Source organism: Lonchura striata, chromosome 17, assembly GCF_050655825.1.
Source record: "Lonchura striata isolate lonStrDom1 chromosome 17, ASM5065582v1, whole genome shotgun sequence".
Taxonomy (NCBI): Eukaryota; Metazoa; Chordata; class Aves; order Passeriformes; family Estrildidae; genus Lonchura; species Lonchura striata.
The window spans coordinates 12,709,862-12,736,991 of NC_140719.1; the positions used below are offsets into that span (position 1 = coordinate 12,709,862).

At 51.8% G+C, this 27,130-nt stretch overlaps 1 protein-coding gene across 14 annotated transcripts in view; it reads left to right on the top strand.

Annotated features, from left to right (window-relative positions):
• The window catches only part of DAB2IP (DAB2 interacting protein), a 160,582-nt gene that overhangs the window by 107,861 nt on the left and 25,591 nt on the right, over nt 1–27,130 (top strand). For 9 of the 14 annotated variants that reach the window (XM_085556311.1, XM_085556310.1, XM_085556309.1 and 6 more), the window contains 3 exons: nt 14,457–14,610; nt 19,748–19,846; nt 21,977–22,531. In XM_085556311.1, the coding sequence (XP_085412437.1) occupies nt 14,457–14,610; nt 19,748–19,846; nt 21,977–22,531 (808 nt within the window). Of the gene's footprint in view, nt 1–177; nt 6,747–7,830; nt 7,955–8,029; nt 8,185–8,377; nt 8,494–14,456; nt 14,611–19,747; nt 19,847–21,976; nt 22,532–27,130 lie in introns of those variants that run through there. The other 5 variants (XM_085556313.1, XM_085556314.1, XM_085556315.1 and 2 more) reach the window with 5 other exon arrangements.

Below are 27,130 nucleotides of genomic sequence, written 5' to 3' on the forward strand. Positions count from 1 at the left end.
CAGGAGCCAGCTCTGTCCTGCCATTGCTGCCCTTCCCTGGGGGCAGCCGGGGCTGGCAGGGCTGGCAGCTCCGGGCTCCAGGAGCCCATTCCCAATGCCCTCTGTGCCCGTGCCTCTCTGTGGCTGGGCTGTGGAGCTGGCAGCCTTGGCCTGGGCTGGGGCATGAAGGCAGGGAGCTGCAAACGCAGCAGGGCTGGTGACAGGAGGTGCAGCTTTGTGCCACTTTGTACCAAGTGGGCAGGCACAGCCAGACCTGCTGCTTCTGGGGAGCACAACAGGAGTGGCACCGGGTGAGGTCCCCAGGACCACTCCCTCCCTGGCAGCCCCAGGTGGCCTCTGCCTGGGACACAGCCCCACGTACCCCTTGCTGAAATGAGCTCCCCTTTCACCTAAATTGTTTTGGAGCTTCAGCTGAATCCCTGGTGTTCAGCTGTGCCTGGGTCCTCCCGGGTGAATCCTGCTCTGCCTCCCACCCTGTGACAGGGACATCAGGAGATGGCCGGGGGTCCTGTCCTGGAGAGGACAGTACAAGCCAGGGCCACACAGAATGTCCTTTTCAAACAGCCCCAGTTGATTTCTGGAGCCATTTCAGGCTCTGATGCTGCTGCTGCGGGATGGTGACATCAGAGGCTCAGGGCTGCTGTTTGTGATGGAGCAGGAAGCAGCTGGGGCTGCTGGGACCAGGATGGACTTTGCTTTTTCACTGTGTTTAGAGCACAGTTGCTCATTTGGAAAGTCACCTGGTGCTTTCAGTTTTGGTGCACTGGAATGGAAGACAGAGGCAGCCAGGCCCTTCTGGAGCCAGGCAGGGATAGGAGGAGCAGGGCCTGTCACTGGAGCGAGGTGAGCCACGCTCATCCCTGCTCAGGGACATTCCTGGGCTGTGCCCACCCAGAGCAGCACCCCCAGCTCCCCTCTCTGCGTTCCTTGCTGGCCACAGCCCCTGGAAGTTCTGTGCAGGCTCCACCATGGAGCTGTACCTGGGCTCCAGCCACAGTGGAAATCCAGGGCAGCCTCATCAGCTCAGGAGCAGATTGCAGTTTTGTTTATGAGAACATTCGCTGGCCCTGTGAGTTCCCAGGGATTTGACCTAAGCTTAGCATCTGTCAGGATAAGAAAAAGTGGCTTAGTGCAGTGGCATGGCAGCAGTTCAGCGGATGGGCAGCAGGGCAGAGGGGATTGTTGGCTCTTCCCACTTGGATGATAGTTTTATATTCCATCAGAGGAAGAGAAAATATTCATGGAAGTTGAATATTTTCAATTTTGAGAAATTGAAATACAAGAGAAATTAAATACAAGAACAAAATCTAAACCAGATCCAAACATTTTGCATTTTCTCAGAAGAAAGTAAAATAAGAATTTTTGGGCTCTGCCCTGCAGATTTAACCCTGCAGAGTTGGGAACTGCAAAGCAATGCAAGTGGTGGTGAGTGGAAAAGGCAGAGCCAGAACTGGGAGTAAGGAGTGAACCCCAGCAGAAAGGAAGGTGTCTGTGCAACTCTGTTTATTTTAACTCAATCTACTTTACATCATCTCAGGCTCTTAGTGTGTCTGAGTAGTTTTAACTCTTCCTGTGATCAGTACAGGCTAATGGCCTAAAATGTAGGTTTAGACATTAAGAATGGAGAAAAATGACAGGTGAGACAAGCACAGGTTACCTCAGGGAGTTAACTGAGCCCGGGCTGGGTTGTGGGGAGCTCTGTGGTGACCCTGAACACCCGTCACAAAGAAAAATCCTTCCAGGTTCTCTCTACAAAAATTCTGCACAACTGTGAGTGTAAAATAAAGTCATTTGTGCAATGATGATGAGTTTGGTTTAATTTGGTTAATAACTGAGGCAAGTTAATCCTGTTCAGGCAAGGATCAAACCAGTTTCAGTGCATCTGTGCTAGTGCTTTGCATCTGTCTAGATTGATTTAAAATAGCTTGGCTAGAAAAGAAAGTTGCTTCCAGTGTACAGCTCCAGAATTAGGGTTCACATCTGCCCCTGCTCCTGCCTCCATTCCCTTCCACGGGGTGAAGCTTTAGGTCAAGCTCCCCTCTGGCTCTCTTGTTTTGAAGATGAGGGTGGAGATATCCATGGGAAGAACTCATTCAGGAATCTCCAGGTCCCCTCTGGAAGATGTGAAAAATGTAAAAAGTGTTTCTGGTCAGGATGATTTACTGGGTGTGACTGCCTGGCATTTACAGGGATGGCTCTGCAGCTCCTTGTCCTTTTGCTGGCAGCCAGGCTCGGGGTCTCTTTGCCAGGATTTGTGCCAGGCTGTGGGCTGGGTGCTCAGGCAGGAGCAGCAGGAGCCCCTGGGAGCTCAGCAGGGCACGGCTCAGGTGGAGCCAAGCAGGGGCTGCAGCTCCCTGAATTGTCAGCAGCAAAGCTGGCATACTGCTCATTGTCTTCTTTTAATTACTGCATTTTTCAGCCAGGTGAGACTCATACTCTGCTCTTCTGAGGGCTGATTTAGATCTGCAAAGCTTGTTGGCACCGTGGCTGGCTTGGTCCTGCAGGTAGCAGAGTGCACAGAGAGCAGTCCTGGCTGCGTGCTGAAAGCCAAGCCAAGATTCATCTCCAGTGGAATGGGCAGTGTTTCCATCTTGGGGAAGCCACCTCCACCCTGGGTAAACCCAGCTGGCTCTTGGCACACCCTGGCACCTCTCACAGACTCCCTGATACGCCTGCATGTGTCTGCAGTGGGGAAACTGAGGCACACAAAGGTGAAGCAAACACACCAACCCTGTGTGAGAAAAGCCTGTTTTTTTTAAGTTTCTACCTACTCCAGGTATCACTGTGATATTCTGTCAGTTCTTGTTATACAGAGATTTATATGAAATCGTTTCTATTCCATTGAAGCAGTTTTCAGAGATTAATTTCTGAGGGTATTAACATTGATTCCTGAGCACGCGTGCTTCCTCCTCCTGCCAGTGGTCCATATCCAGGGAAAGCTGCATTGTCTGAGCTGGAGGAAAGCTCACTTGCCCTAATTTATTGAAAAAATTAATTTTAGATTTAAAATGGGGTTTTCATTTATGAACCCCGCTCAATCTGTTCTTCACTCCTGAGTTTTCACCCTGACCTCTCCCTTATCTGAAATCCTCTGGGCTGTACCCTGTGTTCATTAGTGAAACTTGCAGGAGGGAGCAGCAGGTGTGGGCTGTGGATAAGGACTGCACGCACGCTTGGCTCTGTGCTTATCCAGGTACCCCTGGCAGCTCCTGGCTGTAATTTAATTTAGGGCAGTGCCAGGATTTGGACTTTTTAAAGAGTTTTTCACAGTTTGTAAGTTTTAATAACAATTTTTACATCAGCTCTGGAAGTAGCAGCCCTTGGCATTGCATGGAGAATGCAGTAATGATACTTGCACTTAAAAAAATGAGCTGGAGAAGTGATGCAGTGCACCCCAGTACTGCCAAGTTTGTCCCTGCTCGTGGAGTCTGGAATGGTGAGAGTCAGGATGGTCCAGCGAGGTCCCTGGGGCTGGCCTGGCTTTGGTGCAGAGCTGTGCCTCACACTGCTCTGGGGGAAACAAAGGGGTCATTCCCAGAAAAGGCCTTAGAAAAAGAACCTCTCATCCCATCTGAAAAGAAGGCTCCCATGAGAATGATGTGCTTTATATCCATCCCTAGAAGACACTAAAAGCTATCTGGCTAAAAGGCAGATAGCAATTGGAAGAAATTAGCTTTATATCCTAGTGCCAGCTATGGATAAAAACCACAAACTTTAAAATGCTTTGAGCTTTTCTTTTTTTTTTTTTTTAAGGGAAGTTCAGCACTAGCAAAATAATATTTTCCCAATTTTATTCTGATTATATATTTTGCATTCTTTGGATATTGCTTTTTAAGAACATCATTTTGTTGAACATCATTCAGCCTCCAAAGTCAGCTCTTCCCTATTAAACTGAAGCCATTATATAGGCCAGTATTGTTAGACAGAAGGACAAATCACAGGAAAATGTAGTTTAGATGCTAAAACATCTATTTGTGTTTGTCAGGCTCAAAGTCATTCACCACTGGTACCCCTCTGTAGTTTATATTTGAAATTCAAAACTTGACTCCTGCAAATGCCTTGGCTCAAATTGTGGTTGAATGTTAAGTGGTGTTTCTGAAGCGAGACTAATCACACGGAATGATACTGGATGTTTGCAGGAATGGGACCTCACAAAAAGGTTTAGAAAAATCTGCTGCTAATAACAATGTTCTGTTTTAAATAAAACCTGCAGAAAAGATGAGTGGCATCTCAGTAAAGACAGGTTTCCTGTGGATTGGGATTACATTCCTAGAGGAAAGTCTAATGCTTATCCAGGAGAGCAGGAAAGTGAAGCTAATTATAAGCAGAAAGAGAAATTGGGCAGTGAGATGCACTGACTGGGTGCTGTGAAAGGGGGAGGGAGGGAGGCAGAGTGAAATATTCTTACTATTAAACAGTGCCCCATTTCTCAGGGGTGCTTGAGTCAACTCTGCCCCATCACTGGAGCTCAGCTTTGGGGGTCAATGCAGATGTGGAAAAGCAGCAATCAGTAACAACCAGTGAGCTGTGCAAACCCACGTGTCATAATGTTAATTGTGCTGGAATATGGGATTGTTCAAACTTTATAAAACAAGTGCATTTATGACATCAACAGCTATTTAACTGTAAATTTGGAGTAGATGTGGAGAATCACAAATCCTTCCACTGCCAACTCCTTGAGGTTATTAGGAAATTGTTTGTTTCCCAGTGATAGACAGCGTGGTCATAAAGCACAAAGCACTGGCTTCACAGTCAATAAAAAGTGAGAGATATCTGGGTTTAATAGCTCTGAAAGGCAAACATGGCTGGAGTGTGGAAAGGCTGATGCCTGGAGGGCTGGAGACAAAGCTGTGACCATCCTCCTCTGCCCAGCCAAGGAAACAGGGTCAGCCAGGCCTGAGAAAACGTGACCCAAGAAAAGGGAACTATAAATAATACAAATAATAACTAGGAATGGAAAACTTCCTCTAATAACCCATGGGAAAATATTCTTTACCTGCTTTGACTGGGCACAGTGACTTTCCCTTCACAAATGCCATTTGTTGAGCAGTGAGCAGGGTGGGTGCTGCTGGGATCCTGTCGGGAACAGGAGGTGTAAATGTGGAGAAGGGGTGGGGTGAAGGTACACACAGTGCCTGGGGACAATGCCAGCACTGCAGGGGCAGTCACAGCTCTGGCTGTGCCATGCACCTCTGTATCACCTGCTGCACAGAGGGAACAGCTGTCTGCAGGGAAACAACACCTTGTGCACACAAGGAGTGAGCTGCAAGCTCCTGCAAGGAGGCTGGATAAACCCTGGCTTGGACAAAATGAGCTGAGACTTCGATGTACAAGTTCTTTGTGGTAGCAGTAAATGCTCCCTGCAGCAATATTTGAACACTGAGTCAGTGGAATGTGGCTTCTTCAGTGCCTGGCACTCCCTGGGGACAGAGCAGTCCCCAAGGCCCTGGTCTGCAGAGTTTTAGTTTCTTTCTGTATCTCCTGAGCCACACAGTGTTCAGTCCAGAGACCACAGAGAGGGAGAGGGCAAGGAAAGACCAGTGCATTCTAGATCTGTATCCTAACAAGTCTGTGTGTTTAAGACACCAGCCCAACCCCAGAGTGATCAATGGGACAGGGGCACAGTGACACTCCCCATGTCACTTTGGGAAAACACAGTTGTTATTTGCTGAGGTGAGTGTGGAGACTCAATGTGCAGCACGTCAGTCCCACAGGCTACAAGGTCAAACGTTACCTCATTCCCTGATGCCTGGCTCACTTCCCAGTCCTGCACAGACCAGCCATCTGGAATTTCAGGTTTGGGACAGGGGGAATTCAGCTGGGCAGTTCCCAGCAGACAAAGCTCTTTCTCTGGGTCCTGCTGGTCTTTGCTGTCACATGGAAGCTGTAGCAGAGCTGTGCAGGGTTCCTATGTCAGCTGGAGCTGCCACAGTTCCCAGCAGAGCCAGTGCAGCTTGGTGGGTTCAGTACTTGCTTCCAGTGTCCCAATAAAGTGTCTGAATGTGCAGCAGAGACTGCTTCAGTGCTGGGCTGCAGAGAGAACCTGAATTCTCCCTGTCCCACTGCCTTGGGTCTGCTCCACTCTTCACCCACTGCAGGTGTGAAGGCTCGTTCCAAAGTTCAGGTTCTGCGTTTTTGTGCCTTGCCAGGAAGATAAAAGGGTTGGTAAAACTGTAACTTGACCTTAGCATTTCGCAGCAGCCGCAGAGATAAGCTGCTGAAGGAAATACAGAGAGCAAAACACGGATGGCTCTGGAGAAGGAGACCCCCCAAGGCAAGAGCTGCATGTGAGACCCACGAGCAGGACTCGGGGCAGCCTGGCTGGCTGGCAGGAATGGCCCTGGACTGCTGACCAGCATCGCAGGCTGGCAGGAATGGCCCTGGACTGCTGACCAGCATCGCAGGCTGGCAGGAATGGCCCTGGACTGCTGACCAGCATTGCAGGCTGGCAGGAATGGCCCTGGACTGCTGACCAGCATCACAGGCTGGCAGGAATGGCCCTGGACTGCTGACCAGCATTGCAGGCACCGTAGGCTCTGCCACACAGAGGGACCCCTGTGCTGCTGCTGCTGCTGCAGGTTGGAGAAGGAGAAGATTGACTAAAGCTGCCTGTTATTTTTGGCTACTCTAGCAATGTATCAAAAACCTGACTCTGGGTTGATGCTGGTGCCCTACTTTATAGAAGCCCTGAAAAGCAGATCAAGGACAGCGAGCTTGTCTCTCTGCATGGCATCTGCCAGCAAAGGGTGAGAAAACTTCAAACTGCTGGTGGGGGGAATGGGGGAGGAAAAATGAGGCAAAATGTGCTAAATCCAGAGCGCTGTTTGCAGACTTCAAGGGAAAGGGGTTCTGCATGTCCTCCACTAAGGAGGGAAGGTGGGACAGGCAGAGACTGGGGTGTTCTTTTGCCAGTGTGGCTGGTGAGCTGGTGCCATTGTCCCCAGGGCAAGCTGGGGACCAGTTTGCTCTGGAAGGAAGAAGGGACCCCACTGGCCTTAGGAGACCACGCTCCTTGTTAGTCAAGCCCAGTAATAATGGTGCTTCGTATTTTCTGGATCTTTTGGCAGTGAGAGGGTCATGGCCACCTCTCTGGCTGAGGAGGAGAGGCACGTAGGGGAGGCTGTGCGGAGAGTTAGTGTTGGAACTGGGCAGAGAACCTGCGAATTTTGACTTGTCAGTGCCGTGCACGGTGGCGCTGGCTGGAGAAATGGTCTGTCTGGGAATCTGGCTTGTGTGTCCCTGGAGGAGGCGAGACTTGTGCCTGCTGCCTCAGGCGGGACCTGCTCCTGTGACCTCCTTCTCTGAGACCTGCTTCTTTCTCCTGTGCTCTGGGGGAGCCCCGAGTATTCTTGCCACCTGGGGATGTTTAATGCTTCTGGCGTCTGCCCCTCCAAAGCTGACCAGCGTTTGCAGCCCAGGTGCCGGCTTTCTCCGCTGATCCGGAGCTGCCGGATTTGTGCTTTGCTGCAGACATGGACAGTAGCCTTTGAAAAGTGCAAGAGGAAGCAGCCATCAGTAAGAGGCAGGGGAAAGTGCCATGTGGTGGTTTTTCATTTACTAGATAGTCCTACTTTGTTCTTGATGAGTAATGGAGGCATTTGAATACGCCAGGATGACAGCAGCAGTCTGGCTCTGGGAACGTGTCGGCGTGGGCTGGCTGAGGATGGTGGCAGTCGGGACAGTGGGACCATGCCGCGGAGCCTTTCCGTCTCCTCTCCGCTGCCTCACATCTCCTTTGCCGCTCACCTGCTGCCCCGGGCCCCGCGTTCCGTGAGGCCGCCCGGGCCTGAGCCCCGCGCCCCCGGAGCCCGGCGGGGAGCCCGGCCCGGAGCCCCCGGTGAAGTCCGCGCCGATGCGGGCGCGCTCCGTGCGGGGTGCGGACCATGGCTCAGGCAGGGGCCGCCGGCTGCTGCTGCAGGCGCTACTCCCTGCTGTGGATCTCGCTGCTGCAAAGGTCAGTGACTCGGCTCTCCGAAACGGGAAAGGAATGCGCTGCGCGGCCGAGGGCAGGGACAGGCGGGCGGCGCCGTCCCTCCCCTCCCGCTGCCGGGCCGGGGGACGCGGCGGGGCCAGCGGCGCCCGGGACAGCCGCCGCCCGGCTCGGGTGCCGGAGAGCCGCGCCGTACCCCGGTTTATCTCAACAGAATGAGGGCGACGGGCGGGAGAGGCGGCAGGAGGCGAGGGGTGAGCGGCTCGGGGACCGCGGGGCACGGAGCGCTGCTGGGAGGCGAGGGGGCACTCCGGCCGCGGCGGAGAGCGCCGCACGCCCGCTGCCCCCGGCCGAGCCCGCGCTCCGGGGGCGGCGGGCCCGGGGCGCTCTGCCCGGCTACAGCGCAGCCAATGGGCCGCGGCGGGGCGGAGCGGCGGCGGGGCCGGCCCGGGGCGGCGGCCGGGGGCGGCGGGCCGGGGGTCCCCGCCCGCGGTGGCGGCGGGAGCGCGGCATGGCCCAGCCCGAGCGCGGCGGCGGCGGCGCGGCGGGCCCGGGCCCGGCGGGTGAGTGCGGGGCCGTGCCCCGGGTGCGCGGTCCTGCGCGGGCAGCGCCAACTCCGCGCCCCGACCGGCGGGTCCCGCACGGCGCCCGGTGCGGAGCGGGCGGGGGCGGCGGGCGCGCAGCGGGGCTGGGGCGCGGAGGCCGCCGCGCTGGAGGGACCGGCGCTGACAGCCGCTCCCGGCCCGCCCGGGGATGTGCGGCCGCGCTCCGTCCCTCGTTCCGTGCGTTCGCGGTTTGTTTCCATCCTGGGCGGCGTTTCATCATCCGTGCCCGGGCTCGGCAGCCGCGCTGTGGAGATGGGCCTTGCGGCTCCATTTCCGTGTGCTTGCTCCAGGAGGACACATCCTGCCTCGCCTTTGCCGCCTTGTCCGGATTCTGCCTCCAGACTGATGTTATGCAAAATTTCGCTTATAAAAATCAAAGCCCTTATCCCCACCCTGCTCCCCCCGTGGGAGGTGGCGATTCTGGGGCGCAGCTGGGAGCGGCGCGGGAGTTCTGCCGTGAGTGCCGGCAGGGAGCAGGGGGCTCTGGCTCGGTCCCGGCGTCCCGGTTTTGCTTCTGCTGCCGTGGACGTGTACCCCAGGTGTTCGTTGAGGCCCTGCTCGCTCCAGAGGCCGGTGTGTGGGAACGACTTGTTCACCGTGCTGTGGCTCGGGCTCCAAATTGGAGTGGTGGATCTGTCACTGCTGTTTGCAGTGGATGTCCCCAAATTTGGTACTATTTAGGCTGATGTGATAAAAGGGTTTTTTTTTTTTAATATAAGTGTTCAGTTCTGTTTAAAGTGTCATGTTGATGCCATTCTGCTTATGGAAAATAGGCTCCTTGAAAACCATTTTGGTGATTGGAATTAATGTCTATTTCTGATCGCCTTTGCATCCATGTCACAAATGCCATCAGTGTCCTTGCTGTTCATCCTGTGCTGGGCTTGCACGCTGCCCCTGACAAACTTTACAGTGGCACGTTGTTAAACAAATACCCATGCTCAGGTGAATGTCACAGGTTAAAATCGTGCTTCAGGTTTGCTCTGGCAAAAACAACGTTTGGAATCTGGTATGAGCTGACAGAGTCCTTTTGAATGTAATTAATCCTGTTGCCAGTTGAAACTGAGAACAGTCTGAAAACAAGGGCAGGCATTAATAAGTTTAATTACATGTCCTTTGTGTTGCTCAGGGAAGGTGTTGCATTAGTGAGGGCAACCTGTAATGCCAGGCTCCCATCCTGAGTCTGCTGAGCAGAGTTTCCCAGGCAGAGATCAGCAGCTGGGGTTCAGGGAATGGCAGAAGTTCAGGGCAGCAGAACATGGGGAAGGGTGTGCTGCTGCATGCTGAGACTTCATCCACACGTCCTCTTCTACAGGGAGAAGAACATTCTTCATCTTCTGGAAGCCTGCGAGTTCTCTTGTGTGCTGTTGGTGCTGACTATTCCCATAACATCGCTTTCATATTTATTGTTACATTGAGGCAGGATGAGGCACAGGGGAGGAAGGGATGAGAATTCCCAGCGGCGGTGGGAGGTCAGCGGGAGGTTGGCCCCAGCAGGGAGGGTCACGCAGGCACTGCTGAGCCCTGGGGAGCGCTGCTGCTGTGCAGGAGAGCAGATCAGAGCAGCCCGGGCCGTGCAAAGCCGAGTCCCAGAGGGAGCCGGCAGCAGCGAGGCTCAGGAGGGGCCGTGGCACAGGCAGAGCTCCCGGGTGGAGCTGGCAGAGCTCGGTGGGTGATTTACTCCATCTGTGACTGCTAAAATCCTTCTCCCGTCTGATGTTGCAAATCAATTTACTGGAGTTGTGCACTTTGTTCTCAGTCATAACAAACCCCTAATCCCCGGGCTGGAGACAGATTTAGATTCTGTCTGTGCTGGATCTGCCGGGCTGTTCTGGGCACGGAGGACCCCTGCAGTGGGCGAGTGCAGGGGAGGGGGTCAGGGCTGCCCTAAAGAACCTGCGCCCAGCTGGGCACAGAAAAGAACTGTCACCCTCAAAAAGCTGCACACAGGGAATCTTTCCTGGCCAGGAGAAGTGTCACAGAGTCAAATGTAATTTAGGAGATCAAATCCTTTGACACTGGGAAGCGTGCACTCTGCCAGCTCTGCAGCTGGTGTCAGTGGGAGTTCTTCAGTGTAGGGCCTGGACTTCCTTCAGAATTCCCCAATCTGCTCATGTTCTCAGAGCAGAACAGCAGGAGATTTAAGAAAAGCTCTTCATTTCCCTCCCCCCTCTTTGTTTCAATGTTAAGTTTTGTGTCTGCTCCATCCCTATGCAGCCACCCACCAGGTTCTGTGTTTGTTTCAGTCTCTCAGAAATAATCAGGAACGTTTTCATCACAAAACCACAGGAGCAGCAGCCGGGTGGTTTCAGGCAGGTGAGGCTCTGAAATGAGGACTGACAGAGTTGCCTCTGCAGTGATGTTTGCTGCCTCCATTGCTCAAAACCCAGCCCCGGAGTTGGGTGAGGAGAGGATTGATTGCCTCTCCATGCTTGTTCTTGCAAGTCTTCCCTGCAGTCCACGTGGTCCTGGTTGGATTTGGTGACACTCAAGTGGCTGTGGAGGGCACAGGCAGAGGGGATACATCCCTTCACATGGTAATGTTTTATGACTTTTATTATTTAGCACAACAATCCTCTCTGATTGCTCTCGGGCAGCAGAGCTCTTTCTTTAATAACCAGAGACTGGCTGCTGCTCTGCAGGACTCGCCAGGTCAGTGCCAGTAGCAGTAATGTTATTTCTCTTTAGAACTAATGTGGTCTTTTATGAGATTTTTTTCCTCCCCCCTTTATTTCAACTGAACTTTAGGCAAGTAAAAAGGGATTTTAAAAAGGCCCTTGGCAAAAAGAACCAAATGTGCTGTTTGCAAAGAGGGTTCCTGCTGTGAGATGGCTCTGGGCAGCTGGCCGCTCCCAGCGTATTAAAACAAAGGTGTAGGATTGGAATTAGATCAGCTGACATAAACGGGACAGGACCTGGAATACACAGCGAGTTATTGGAGCAAGAGATCGGACAGCCCCACAGGCAGCAGCATCTTCCCAGTGATGCTGGGGGGATGGATGTGAACAAAGTACCTCTGTCATCCTGGAAGTGTGTGTTCACCCTCAGCAAATGCTGTTCCAGGTGCGTTTGCCTGTTCGGGGTGGCTGATGGCCAGCACAGGTCTGCAGGGACTCAGGTGTCCCTGTCGCTGTGGGTGCTGCTCTCAGGCTCAGGAGAGCAGCTTGTGGCCTTCCTCTTATTGCTGGCACGAGGGGAAATCTGTGGGGGGACTGGCAAATGTCTTCCAGAAAATGGGTTCCTGCCACAGTGCCTTGTCACGAGGGACAGGAGAGCTCTCTGCCCTGGAGCAGGGATTAAAGTGAAAGGACTGTGCCCTTGAGATGGGACAGAGCCCTGGGAGGGAGGCTCTGCTCGTCCTGCCCTGCCAGGGCTGCTCTGGCCCAGATCCCCATCCCTGCTGCTGAGATTTCCAGCAGCTCTAATTAATGACATCTCCCCACTTAGCCCTTGATACACAGACAGATGCTGGGTTTTTAGGGCTGGTTTGAGACCTGCAGCGCTCCCCTGCACGGAGCAGCATCTGGTGAGAAACGTGTCTGCTGCTGACCTGGGCTGGATCCCAGCGGCCGCTGGGAGCGAGAGACATCGTGGGAGCAGGTCCTGCTGAGGCAAGGACCTGGCAAATCACCTCCCTGCAAAAGTCCCCTTCGTTTTAGGATTCCCAGAGGCATTCAGCAGTGTGTGGATGGATATAAACACACATTTGCTGAATCTGATGAGAGCGTCCTGGGAAACTCCTCCTTGGTAATCCTTCAAATAGCACATCTGCACTCCCACCCGGGGCCATCCAGCTGCAGTAGTTTTAAATGAAAAATAGACTTCTTTTAATTTTTTACAAAAATTCTTAGGCCAGCATGACACGATGCAACTCAGTGATGTACTGAGTTATGGTTTATTTTATCAGTATTTATATTTGTGTACACAAGAATGCAAGTCTCAGCTTGGTTATTTACCTTTTCTAATTTCATCTGTAAAATATGGAAATATGATTTACCAGAAATGCCTTGATTCTGGGCTTATCTGGGCTGGGTGAGAAGTCTGTACTGTCAGTTCCTGAGCTGCTGGATATTAGTTCTGCACTCAGCATCCAGAGGTAACTTGATCTATCTGCCTGTATTAGAGTTAATTTACAGTCTCATTCAGAGGAAAAGGATAGGGACCCTTTTCTCTGCAAACAGTGTAAAATTGCCGCAAAGTACTGGGAAATGACTGTGCTGGGTTCCTAAAGATCAATTTACTCACCAGAGATGTGGGGTGAGTGGGCAGCTGAGAGAATGGCTAATGGCGTGGAGAGCCTTTGCTGGGAGCTCAGGGCTCCTGACCCAGCACAGGCCTGTGCCAACCCCAGCAGGGCTTTCAGCACGAGGGCTGCAGGTTGTCCCCTCAGAAAGCCTGTGCTGGTGGCTGTTGTGCAGATATTTCACTGGTGTCACCACAGCTGGTCCTGGCTGGCGCCCTGGCAGGTGCAGGGAAATGTCCCGGAGGCCTCGGGCGGCGGTCCCCAGGCTGGGTGTCCCTGGGCAGGACGTGGCCCTGGCACTCAGAGCTGTCCATGGAGCAGCTCACGCAGGGAACCAGCCACAGGCAGTTCTGTTATCACCTGGGGCTTCATGCATGGCCTGAATCTTAATGGCAAATCTAGAGAAGCACCTGTTTATCTGCTGCTGCCGTTTATCTCAGAATCTCCTTGGGCTGTTTTCTGGATCCAGCCTGGGGTGTGATTCACTGGAAGCGATGAATTTTGCATGCACTGTTGACATTTCTCTCTGTTTTGGTCAGCTTCATTCTGGGGAACAACAAAACCCAATGCACAATCAGAGCAAGCTGGGAGTATACTGGGAGCATTGTTGTTTGGCTCATGGAAGACCGTGCTGAGAATATCACAAACTCTGTTTGATTGCTGTCCTTCCGTGCCTTTGGAGAAGGCATCACACTCCCTTTGTAGAGAGGGACACTTGGTCTCTCTGGGAGCCCCCAAAGTGCTTGCCAGAGGTTTTAAAGGTCAGAGTTACCAGGATTGGGGCTCTGGCATAGGAACATCTGACGTGGTGCAGGCTATAGAGAAGGCAGCTGCTCCCTTTGCACTCAAGTTATTTTTCCCCTTGCCACTTCATGGGTTTGCTGTGTTTTCCCTGGGAGTACTTAACTGTCTTTCTTCTTTTTTTTTTTTCCCTTGAGCTCTCTGGTTTTGCTTTAAGAGTTACAGCACCATTGATTGTATTGGCTGTCTCAAAAATGGTGCTCTGCTCACTGTCTGTGGGCTCCCTGCTGCTAAATGCTGCCAGTGGGACTCCAGAGCATTTAGATCAATCAATAGGGCTATCACAGCCTTACTTTCCACACTGTCCCCATCCCAGGGATGTGTGTGACAATCAGAGAGGGCTCACGAGCCCAAGGGTTGTTGGTGACAGAGTGCACATCTAGTTGTGGGTGTTTTGGTGAGGTTCTGGCACCACCAGAGCTTAGCACCAGGGGCTGTAGACCTGGTGGTGCTGCTGAGACAGCAGCAGGTGATGCAGCCAGCTGGCCTCCCATGCACCCCAACTGCTACAGCCCACACCTGGGAAGCCTTGTTTAGGAACACCCCACACCTGGGATGTCTCCCACAGCAGGTGTGGTGGCCATTTAGAATTTGATTCAGTTGTTCAGAGACCTCCACAGTGTGCAGACCTCTAAAGAATTGACTCCTGACTGCATCAGAGTTGGGGAAAAATTGTTTTACTGCTCATACTGACTGCCATGGAATTTCTAGAGTAGAAATTACAACTGGGACAGCGTAGCAGGCCTTGTTCTTCAGGGCCCTCGGTTATTTCATGACAGAACATTCCCAGGAATGTTGTGCAGTTGTTGCTAACAGATGTTGCTAACAGATTTCCCTGGGAAGGAGAGCATCCGCTGACACCGTTACGTTTCTCCTGCAGATCCCATCTAATGCCGAGGCTGAAGGAATCGCGCTCCCACGAGTCCCTGCTCAGTCCCAGTAGTGCTGTCGAGGCTCTGGATCTCAGTATGGAGGAGGAAGTGGTCATCAAGCCAGTCCACAGTAGCATCCTGGGACAAGACTACTGCTTTGAGGTAAGGAGCCGTGCTGGGGCTGCTCCTGGGGAGCCAGGTGTGGGCTGGCATCTGGGGCTGGCTGTTACCAAACATTGCTGCTCAGAATTGCTGCACAGAGACCATTTCATAGGCAGAAAATTACTCCCATCTTTCCAAGGAGGATCATATCCACACAATCAGAGCAGTGAGCTCCTTGTAAGTGCTGTTGCAGCAGAGCTGCTGGCACAGGTGCTGCACTGCTTAGGGCTGTGTATCAGCAGAGCATGAATTTGTTTATGCCCCCACAGTTTATGTTCATACAGATACTGGGAAATGCTAATCCCTACTCAGTGTTCCCAAAGACATTACATGTGGTCACAGAGCCAGCCTGCTGCTGTCAGTGGGTGTGTGGAGGACTTTGTCTAGAAAACTGAAGCTTCCCTTGTTTGGGTAAATAGAAAAATCTGTGAGTATTTCAGATTACTTTGACATCTGTTATGGCATGTGGTAAGGTCTGTGCTAGCAGGAGGGAGTAGGACATGTACAGCCCAGGCTGTAGCTGGATAATTCAGTACAGGATATCTTGGGAATCATTTGTCCTGAATTGTGGATGGCAAAGTATTATTGCTTATGGCAGTGGCAGGGTACAGAACTGGGAATTGGTTTTCTTACAGTAATAAGGCAGTGGATATTTGTGTTTCTGTGAAGAGCAGGTAACACCTGTTTGTGCTTGGACACAGAGAAGCAGATAAATGGTGTAGCTGTGTTTGGATTGTGCTGTAGGGGTGATGGAGCTGCAGACTGTCCTTGGATGGGGCAGTGCTGGATGAGAACACATGTCAGTGTTCAAGAGGAGTCGGACTGGAAAGATAAAGACACTTTTCTTTACTGAAATCGGCACATTTTGAAATAAGTGAGGTAAAAGATCTATTTCTTAAAATATAAGTGGGTAACATGAAAACAGTCTTAGAAAAAAATAGCCTCAAACATAAACTCTCTAGTTGGCTGAGGTATAAATTTTGCATTGCTGTTCATTCTTTGTGGAATTGAGCAAGTGCAATGGGTCAGGAGGGGAACAGTTTTGTAAATTATATGTCCTCTATTACATTCCACTCAAGAAAGATAAAATGAAGCTAGATGGAAAATAGATGTGACATCCATAATATAAGAGTTGTTTACCAATTCTGTTCAGCCCACAAGAGGAGAGTAAGGGATATGAACAGAACTTGTAGAAAGCTGAGTGAGAGGGAAGTTACACAAGCCACGCACTTGGAAGGAGGAAAAAAATTTTGGGGTTAAGTGAGTTGGATAAAGAGAAGTCACACCGTAAAAAAAGAATGTGTTAATTGCTGTTCTGCAAACCCTGCAGAGGAGAGGAAGAATGCCAGGAAACAACAGGGACATTGATTTGTCACTGGTGGCTGCTCACCAGCAAGCTCCAGCAGGAGGGGCCGAGGTGAGAGCTAAATGGCACTTTGTGTCAGTGCCTCGGCCTCCTGAGAGCCCCTTCCAAGCTGGGAGGGAGCTCAGCACTGGAATGGGTTTGCAGATCTCCTGGGATCCCAGCTGGGGGCCAGGCAGTGACTACAGCTCACAGCACTCAGGTACCACTGATGGACACAAAGGAGCTCAGGGGATGTCCTGGAAAAGCAGCCCTGACCAAGAAATGCCAGGTGAGAAGGCCCTGCCAGGGTCACAGGGACGAGGGGAGCTGAGGTGTTTTCTGTGCAGTGCATGGGGAAGGTGCCTCACCCCTGCTCCCTCGGGAGATGTGCTGGGAGCAGGCAGGGCTGGTGTCTCCAGCTGGGGAGTGAAGCTCGTGCTGGGCAGTGCCAGCCTGGCTCAGGCCTTCACCTTCTGCCACACTGGGGTGGCTGGGCAGGGACAGTGCCTGGGAGCTGCTCCTGCCCCAGCTGGCCAGGGGCCATCGGTGCTCACCTGGCAGCTCCTCCCCCGAGCAGCCTCGGGGAGCAGGCCAGGAAGATCTGACACGGCTGCAGATGGAGGAGAGCGATCCGAGAGGAACTGGCAGCACACCCAGATGGAGACAAAAGCGAGAGGTGCCAAAGCCATCTGCAGTGGAAAACAACCAAGTGGCTCGTTGGGAGGCAGCTGGTGGATGAAGGTGCAGGGAATTGTTCCTCCTTCTATCTCCACCACCCTGCATTAAGACGTGCTCGGCCCTGCTCCCCTCAGCTCTGCCAGGGAGCACAGTCACCACCAGGGCAGGGCTTTTCCACAGGCTGCATTTGGCTTTTTCTGCTTACTTAGTTTTGTGAATCTTGCTTTTTTCTCACTTGCTGAGTACTTGGCAGTCAGTATTTACTTGTTTCCTTCATTGATTTTTTTTTTTTTTTAAATTACTCAGCATCATCTTCTTTCTCCTTGCAAGACTCCTCAGTCAGCAAATCATCCCGTGCCACTGCACGTGCTGCGTGTGCTAAATATACAGTGGGCATCTCAGCCAGTACAGAGGCTCGGAGCCCAGGCTCCCTGAGCCTATTCCTGGCCCTGATTTTTGGAGGGCCCTGGGCCAGGCAGGGCCATTAAGGCTGAGGGGCTCTCTTAGGTCTTGGTAGACCAAAGCCTTGTCCCCTTGCACAGTTGTGCCTGAGCTGTCCCAGGACACAGCTGAGGGAAAGACAAACTGTGGTTGCTCCAATACGGCTGAGCCTCTTGCCTCATCCTGGCCTTGCCTCAGCAAGGGAGAATTTAGTGGAGCTAAATTTAGCAGCACTAAATTTGACCCAGCTGTGCAAACGTTGGCCATGGCTCATGTGGCCCTTTGGATGCCTGGAGCGGCTGTGGGGCCGGGGATGCTCTGAGCCCTGAGTGCTCCTTGGAAAACCCTCTGGACACTGAGTGCAGCACCCTCAGTGCTCAGTCATCACCCTGTTACTCCGTGCATGTCCCTCCAAGTGAAGCCACCCTCTACCTTAGGACTGTCTTAAAAAGACAAGATTTTATCTGGACAGATTGCCTATCCAAGGACTGGGGATAATGAATAGGAAAGGTAACATTGCAGAAATTAATGAGTTTTATTAATTGAGTTTGTCCTGTACATTAACAGTATTCCAGCATGTCCAAAATCTTGATGAGACAGAATACTGTCTTTATAAAGATAATTAATATCTCATAAAGATCATTAATGCCATATGATATTTAAGTCAGAACTCAAAGCTGGGATCTGATTGCAAATCTGGGGGAAATTACATTTTTGTTCACACATGGTAGACGTGATCCTCAGTTCCCATCAGACCAAGACACACTTTGTATCTGACACATTATTTTCCCCTTCTCTTACTTCAGTATGACAGTTACAGATTTTTTAGGTTTTGAAAGATTAATTTATAATTGGTTTAAAATTGAATAACGAATTTAGCCATGATAATGCATGTGTTTACTTAAGTGTGGCAAGAAAACACAGTGACAATCCTGTGTGCCAGCAGAACTCTGTGGAAAGGCTCAGGGATGGAGGTTAACAGGAGCATGGGCAGCAGCAGGGAGGAAATGAGATGAGGCAAGAGGGTTTGTCATGGGAGATTTTGAAGAAGCTGGAAATAGTCTGGAGCATGAAAGGATGCTGGAAAGATCACACTGGTGTGCCTGCTTGTATGGAGTCTGTTCTTAAAACTTCAGGAGAGCTTGTGCTCAGCAGAATGTATTTTACAGGCAGAGTATAAAAGTATGCAAGGACTGGGAGAATGTCTGTCTGAAGGAGAAAGCTTCTGGAATATCAAGAGTTGGAAGATTCTTTGCGTTTTTATGTAAAGACAGAACAGGCCTTTTCTCATTCTGCCCTGGTCTGTGTTCAAAGGAAGGGATGTGTTCAACTTATCATTGAGGTTTGCTAATGACAAATCTCAGCGAGTGCCAGCTCTGCTGTAAGAACAGGTTGGGCTTCTGGGAGATACATGAAATTAAAGGAGATTGTGTCTCCCAGAAGCTGATAACCCAGTGCACAGTGTGTAAACACAAACTCTGGGAGATGATAAAGCACTCACAAATAACTCTGCAGGTTGAGACTGGCGGAAATGAAGCTCACAGGGGAGTTATTTAAAGTACCAGCCAGGTCCATTCAGCCTCCCAGCAGAGCTGTACGTGGTGAATATTGCTGGGCAAAAGAAATGCAAAGGGCAGAGAGCTCGAGCCACATTCCTGGTGGTCAGGACCAGCACGTGTGGAGGAGATGGCAGCTTGGGGAATATCTGTGTGTGAGGAGCAGCTGCAGGGAGCTGTTGGATTTGATGCCAAGGAAGTTGGATGTGGGGGCATGGAAAGGAAATTTGGTGCCTGTCATTCTGGGCTGCCAGACAGTGGTGCTTCCATGGGCTCAGCAGGATTGAGTTTCCCTGGGATAGAAGGAATGTGATGAAGAGTAAGGGGCACTTGCACCACTGGAAATGTCACTGCTCTGAGTGTGTTTCTTAAACCCTGGGTATGAACTCCAATGGCCAGAGAAAGTCACAAAAATACTGCAAAAGATCCCTTGGGATGAACCTGGAGGCGTGAGAGGAGGGCTCAGCAGCACTTCCAGCTGTGTCCAGGTTGGGAAGCCCCCCTGGTTCTCCCCCTGGGTCTTACCCATCCCACCCTCATAGGATGGGTGCTGTGAGCTCTGAGTGCCCTGGCTGGCCGTGAGCTGTACCACAGCCAGGAGTGGGCTGTACAGACCTGTCCCCAAGATCTTCACAGCAAGGGCTCCTGGAGCTGCAGGACACCAAGGGGGAAGGTGGGAAAGCAGCCTTTTGAGCCCAGTGTTCTGCTGGAAACAAGGAGTGGGTTGTTACTGACACAGACTTCGGGCTGAGCCTGGAGGAATGCCAAGTAACCACTCAGAGTTCCAATTTATCTTTAGTTCATCTGAGGATTTGCACTCTCTCAGTTGTGGAAGTTGGTGGTTTAAAGCATCACATGCATGGGGCCCATTATCTAGTGTTTTCTGGTGTGGAAGAGGAGAAGTAATTGGAGTTTGCTTCTATGATTATTTCTGTGACATACAGAGTTGTCCTGTTTTTCCACCAGCCTTAGGGGCTGTTGCTTCATGCTTGGATAAAGCTGTTTACTTAAAAAAAACACCCAAAAATCCAGTAGCATTTTCCCTAAGCCCCCTTCTCTTCACAACCACACTCTGCAGTGTGCTGGTCAAGACATAATCCTGTTCCTTTGGCTGTAGGTGACGACTTCATCAGGAAGTAAGTGCTTCTCGTGTCGGTCGGCAGCAGAGCGAGATAAATGGATGGAGAACCTGCGGCGTGCCGTGCACCCCAACAAGGTAGTGCCTGGGAGGAATTGCCTCTGCTCTAGCTCAGTTCCTCGTTACCACACTTTATAGCCCATGCAAGGGAGCAGCAGGGGATGTATTGTCATTGGAGTGAGTAAGTGGAACTCCAGGTCAGCCTTTTTCCATATTGCTTTCTTCCACAATTATATTTACAGACAAGTGCCAGTTATTCCTTCCCCTCTCAGAACGTGCTGCTTCAGCTCTTGCTAAGAATTGATCAGACCTGATGAATCTTTAGTTTTGCTGTTACTGATGGGACTTGCCACTTCCACAGGACTGTCGCCTCCCAAAAGCCTTGGGACAGATGTCAGGTAGCTGCCAGCCAAGTCACAAGGCTGAACAGTCTGAAGAGTTCACGTCAGCTCCTGACACAGTCTGCTTTAGTGATGGAGGAGCTCAGATGTCCATTTTCAGAGGTGACAGTGGAATGTAGCTTGCCCTTCTCCAGCCAGTTGAGGTGCAAAGTCATCTCTTGGGATTTACAGGAACAAATCCTTCTCTTCACTGGAGCACAGGGACACCCAATATGCATTTTTATGGCCCACTAAGACTAAGTACATCCTAAAATAAAACGTACAGCTGCTTCTTCTGTGCTGGAGTTGGCTACAAAGATTGGTCAGGATTAATGCAGATTCCACAGCTGATGAGCTCAACCAAGTCTTCATCTGCTGGTCAGAGAAGACACCAATGATGGATCCTGTGAACTCCTCCTGCCTGTGCACACTAATTCAGTCCAGGCCTGGTGGGTTCTCAAGGGACCCTCAGTCTCAGAGTCTGTTGTTCCCAGCAGAGTGCCAAATGTCAGAATAAAAGATTTCCTGTAATATCAGAGTGTGAGCAGTGGAGGAGAGAGGTGGCCTTCTGCCTCTGGCAGTATGTTCCTCTAGTGAAGTTCAGTTGCTCCAGTACTTTCCCAGGGCTTTTCCTGGTGATCCTGACCTGAGAGGGCTGTGTAAGGTTTGTGTGGTCACACTTAGCATGAGAGAACTCCTGGGAATGTGAGCTGGGGTTGGGCATGTCCCTACAGCTTCAAGGTGCAGTGTTGAGTGGAAATCCATTTGGAAGTATTTCCATCGTCTCAAAACCTGCAGTAACTGATGGCTGAGTTTCCATCTTTGTTTGAGTTCATAGACAATAAACTCTCAGTATCCAGCTTGATATTTCTGTCAGGAATTCAGTGTTCTTGTGCAGTTCCTGTGTGTACTTCCTGAACCTACAGTACCCCATTGTGGACTTCCAGCAGAAATGTTCCTGCCCAGACTCCTGGGCTGAGCAGAGTAAGCGTGGCTGCTGTTTCAGTGAGGGGTTTCCAAACAAAACAGGGTTTGCAGTGGTGCAGCTGGCAGTGCTTTATCATTGGAGTCACTCCTGCAGCAAATACCCCTGGATGTTCTTCCAGGATGAGGTCAGCATCACAAGGGAGCTCTGAAAGATCCACAGTATTCTTGGCTCTGGTATTGTTTAAAAGATATCCAAGGCAGATTTCTGTCTCTGAATTGTCATGATTCTTCCATGGGACGCTCTCTCCTGTGATTCCTCTCAGTGTTTAACTTGGATGCTCTGGACTTCTGCCCTAAAATATGGTGAGGTTTTACAAACAGTTTTTTCCCTGCCATTGGTGGTGGCATTCCCACATGGATGAGGCGATCCCTGGGTCTGCATTCAGGTCCCTTTGTGTTGCTGTGTTACAGGAGATATCATGAACTCAGTGCTGCTGTAGAGCAGCTCTACGGAAAGCAGAGGAGGCTGTGAGATAACCTGTAACAGCTTCTGCTTTGCACAAACCATTCAGGACCAGTGAGGTTTTTACGGATTCTTCAGAGGCCCTCTTGGCAGGGAATGGGAAATGGTACATTCATGATTTGGAGGGGTTTTATCTTCCTTGTTCCTTTTATTAATTGGCACCAACAGACATGGAGAGCACGATGATATTTTGGAAAATTAACATAAGTAGTGTTATTATGCAAATTCTTGAGAGCCAGTATTTCCTTAAAATAAAGTGTAATTAAGCCTCTGCTCATTTAGCACATCCGAAATAATTAATTCATATCTCCAGTTTTGTTGTGCTTGGCTTTGTGGGGTTTTTTATTGACCTTTTTTTCTTTGCTTCTTTTTTTTCAGGACAACAGCAGGAGGGTAGAGAATATGTTAAAGTTATGGATTATTGAAGCAAAGGACCTGCCAGCTAAGAAAAAGTATTTGTGTGAATTATGCCTGGATGACGTTCTTTATGCACGAACTACCTGTAAATTGAAAACTGATAATGTCTTCTGGGGGGAGCACTTTGAATTTAATAACCTCCCATCGCTCAAAAACATTACTGTGCACTTATACAAAGAGACTGACAAGAAGAAGAAGAAGGACAAGACCAACTTCATTGGGCAGGTGAACATCCCCGTGAGCTCGGTGACGGGCCGGCAGTTTGTGGAGAAATGGTACCCAGTGGTGAGCCCCAACCCCGGCAAGGGCAAGTCCCCGGGGCCCATGATCCGCATCAAGTCCCGCTACCAGAGCATGAGCATCCTTCCCATGGAGATGTACAAGGAGTTTGCTGAGTACATCACCAACAATTACATGGTGCTGTGCTCGGTGCTGGAGCCCTCGCTCAGCGTGAAGAACAAGGAGGAGATGGCGTCGGCGCTGGTGCACATCCTGCAGAGCACGGGCAAGGCCAAGGTAGGACCCTCTGCCATCTGTGGTGGCCCTCAGGCAGAGCAGACTGGGCTTGGGTTTCAGGCCATCGTTAACGTGCTCTGTTTTCCTTTTGATTGCAAACAAGCTGGTAGCACACACAGCACGAGTTACTTAATTAGCAGAGAGGTTGGTGGGACCACGAGACACCAGCTGAGCCACTTTCCTTCACTCTTCTCCTTCTGGAGGTTCAGGGGCCAGGCTCTTTCTGTATAAACAGGCACAGTTGTGAAAGTAAGCAAGAAGGCAGTTTTCCAGGATGGAATGTAAGCAGTGCTGGCCTGAGCTGTGCAGCCGGTGTGTGCTGGGTATTCCTGGGTTCCATGCTCTGCTCCCTCTGTGCTGAGCACCCTGCACAGTGAAGCTGAACAGGAGTGAGCAATCTGTCCAGAACTCCAGACCAAGGTGCCTGCAGGCCTGCATGTCTCTGGATTAGCTCTGGGTCTTCAGTGTCTGTGCTACTGCCTTTGGAAAGGGGTCCAGGGGTGCTCCCATGGCCATGCTCATTGGAGGTTGATGCCACTGACTTGCAGGTGGTGGAAGTTCAGCCTTTGTGGACCACTTGGAGCCCCCTTCCTGGCTGGGGATGCCCTGCAGGTCTGGGGAAGAAGCAGGCCAGGAGGAGGCAGAGAGTGGGAGTTACTCTTGGTTGTGATCCGTGAAGGAGCAGGCAGGGTGGGCAGAGCTGGAATGCCCTTCCTTGCTGAGGTCCCCAGCACACAGGGCAGGGAGTGACTCCTGCTGCAGAGCATCCTCCATCCCTGGTGGCCTGGCACGACCACAGCGGGCAGTGCCCGTGTCAGGGCTGCAGGAGTTAAAGCATCGCTGTTTTTCTGTGACCATCTCCCTGCACTCTGCAGGGGAGAGCTGGGGAAGGGCAAGATGTCCAAAGCTTTTGCAGTGCTGAGGAGACGTGAGCTCCTCACCTGAGGGGCAGTCACAAGGCTCTGCTTCCTTGGCAGCTGCTGCTGCTGCCGGGGCCCGTGGCCGGGCTCGTGGATTAGGTTTAGTTACCATCTGTCAGACAGAGAAGTGGCTTGGCTGCCTGATCTAGTTCAAGGCAGGCAAAGCTCGCTGAGAGGATTGGGAGCCAGGGGCCTGCTGCTGCAGCAGCAGCAGAGAAAATAGCCTGTTAAAGCCTCCTGATCCCAGGAGGGCAGGGAAGGACCTGTAGGAGTAACACTGTGGCTCCACAAGAGCTGTGCTTGGTGTCTCTGCTCACTCCTTGTTCCAGGGCTCCAGGGCTGTCAGCCCGTGGTTCCTGGGCACAGCCCTGCTTTATGGTGGCACCAGGGGCTCTGCTGCTCCTCGCTGTGGCTCCTGCAGCTCTTATGGCATGGCTTTGTGGGAATAGCATTGCCATGGAAGACCCTGTCCATGGCTTACACAGTTCTGCTGCAAAAGGCTTCAAGTGTCATCCCAGTTTTAATCACCATGGATCATGTGTGGGCATGGCAGAGGGTGGTTGTCACTGCTCCAGCCTTTTTCCTCTCTGCCTTTCAGTACTGGAGAGGCTCCAGAGGGAGCAAGTGTGTTTCCAGACATGTGTCTGCATCAGTGCTTGAGATCCCAGAGGCTTTACACAGGGGACACAGCAAACAGTAAACAGACTTGATGACTTTTCCCCTAAAATGGAGCTTCTGCTTTCCCTGCCTGTCATCTGCCATCAGCATTAGCGCAGGGTTTTGGGAGCTGTCAGAGCAACAGGAGTTATTGGAGCATGGGAACCAGGTGCTGCATCCTGGGCTGGACAAGCAGGGAGAGGGAAAGGCAGCAGAAAGGTAGAAAAATAATGAACGAGAGAAGAAAGCACCCCCTCAGCCCTGCTTGGGGGATGTGGGTGCACCCCGGTACCCCTCAGGAGAGCTCCCCATGGCTGCCCCAGCACCCTGACCCCCGAGTGCTGGGCCAGCAGGGCAGGGACTCCCTTCTCCAGGCCTCTGTCACCTGGTGACTCTCGAAAGCTTGCCTGGGCTGGAGGTGGGTTCCTCGCCCTTGTGCATCACCAGGAGCCTTCCCAGTGAGCCCTTCAAAATCCCCCCCTGCCCTGTGGCTGATTGATTTCTGTGATAAAGGGGGTTTTGTGGCTCTTGGCTGCTGTAGCAGCAATTACGGACTGTGAAACAAGTGTCCAGTAGATTATCTTGGAAGACTCGTTAGCAGCTAATTGCCGTTGGGCTGTTTCGGGGTAATCCCTTAATGAGGCCGGGGTCGGGCTGTGTGTGTGCCCAGAGCTCGGGGCAGGAGAGGTGCGATGGTGCCACGTGCCAGACACAGCCAGGTCCCAGCCACCAGTGTCCCTGGGGAGGCACCAGTCCCGAGGGAACCCTGCCAGCCCGGTGTGGTTACCTGGAGCTGCTGCAACCCAGAGTCCTCCTGCCACGGGGGCAGCACGCCTGGGGCTGCAGGTGGAAGGGGGACAAGGGCTGTAGCTGAATTTTTTCCCTAAATCTCTGTTTCTTCCTGGGCTGTAGCTGTATCACAATAGATTAAAAGGTGGAGCATGAAAGCAGAGCCCCTCTGGAGTCAAAGTCCATGCTTCCCTTGATCTCTGTGTGGGAAAGGAAGAACTTCATCCCTGCAGCGCTGGGCTGGTGTGCGCAGGGCAGGCCTGGGAAGTTCTGAGCAGCTGCCAAGGCAGTGGGTGGAGGGGAGGGGAAGAGGGTTTTGATAAGGCTCTGAGTGCAAGGAGGGAGGGAGCTGCCCCAGCCCGCTGGAAAATCTGACAGACATTCATCAGCTGTTGGCACACACAGATGTCCCCTGTCTCTTACAGCAAGAAAGGCTGAGAGAGATATTTGGTGGTTGAAGCAGAGATGTGGCCTCTCAGCTCAGTCCTTCACTTGTTACCTGTTTTCACCTTCCTAGTGAGAGCACTGATGAAGTGTTTGTTCCCATTAAGGATATGGAGATGCCCGACGGTTTTCCCATGTTCTGCAACCCACAGGTGAAAGACACAAAGTTGTAAAGCTGTTCTCCTGCCAGGGTTGGAGTTACCAGGAGTGCTCAGTCCTGCCTTACAGGGCTTGGTGTGGCCCCTGTGATGTGGTTGTGGATAGGTGGCTGCATCCTTCCCAAAGGACTTCTGATGCTTCCAGAATATTTCCCATGCTTAGATTTGTTTTAGGGCTGTCTCAGAGCTCCCAGAGCTCAGTTCATGACCATAAATATACAAAAAACTTCTCTTGTCCAGGGCACTAGTAGATCAAACCCAGCATTAGACAAAGCTCTAACCAGCCAGCTGCTCACTGGAAATAAATATTTATGGTGTTGGGAATGGAGTGAGGGATAAACATCTGTCCCTGTTTGTTTGTGCTGAGAGGATGTGCCTCAGCTGAGCAGATGTAGCTGCTCCCCCCGTTCCAGGGCTGGGTCAGGCCTCTGGGACCTGCAGACACCACACAGGGCTGAAAAGTGACTGCTGGGCTCAGGCAGGGACATGAGAGGTCACTCAGTGTGTTAGTGTTGTATCCCTCAGGTTTGCTTATTTCCCCCAGCAAGGTGATGGACACAGATTGCCGTGAGTTAACCTCACACTGCCATTCACCACCTTTTCCAGAGGAGAATTAGAAAAGACCAAAAGTGCCGTGGATGAGTTGCAGGGTTTGAAGGAGGGAAGATCACTGTTTCCTGGCAGAGAAATATCTGGAGCAGATCCTCAGAGGATCTGTGTGATGGAAGGGTTGAGAACTTGGGGCTGGGGTCCTTGGTTTCAGACCACCTGTACAGGACCCAGCTGCTGCCCCTCTCCTTTCCTCCTCCTCAGCCTCCTGTGCCAGAGTTCCCTCTCCCATGGGCGTCTCCCAGTGCTCCTGCACCTGAAACCTACAGCCCTACCGACCACTGGTGTTTTTCACCTTTGCATAAGGGCCCAGCTGGACTCTGAGCTAGTCTTTGAAATAAGCAATAATCTTATTACCTTTATCAATTCAATCCTCTTAAGGTTAAGTCAATCCTATTAATCAGGCTTGTGATTTGGAGAACCTTATTATTTCAAAGTCAATCTGCCCATCAGTCAGTTACGATGCCAGGAGTGCTCAGCTCCAGCCCAGGGGGTGTGTGACCACCATGGGCAGTGCAGGGCCGTGGGTCTCCTCAGCTCCCTGGCACCCCACGTGCTCCAGCTCTGGACACATCCCGGAGAGGAGGGGTTGGGAGGATCTTCCTGGGCTGGCAAAGTGCAGAATCCATTCTGGATTTAGACAGGACACGTCCTGCAAGACTTGTGTTGCTTGTCAGCTCCCTTGGAAGTGCTCCTGCTCCCACCACAGCCTGCCAGGCACCCTGTGGCTTCATCCTTCTGCCTCAGGGGCTCAGGAGTGGAGGGCCAGGCACTGCCAGTGCCACCCTGCAGGCACAGGGACCAGCCAGCACTGGGAACCCCTCGGGACTGGGGCTGCCAGCTCCTGCCTGCCTTGGGAGGAGCTGCACTGGAATAGCACAGGCTAGTTTATGTGCAGCCTTGTGCTGTCATGCTCTGAATTTATTTATTTATGAATTGCTCTCCTTTATCAGCATATGTGCAGCGACTGGGGTCACACAGGATCAGATCTGTCCAGTCTGAAGCAAAAAGCCTTAAAATAA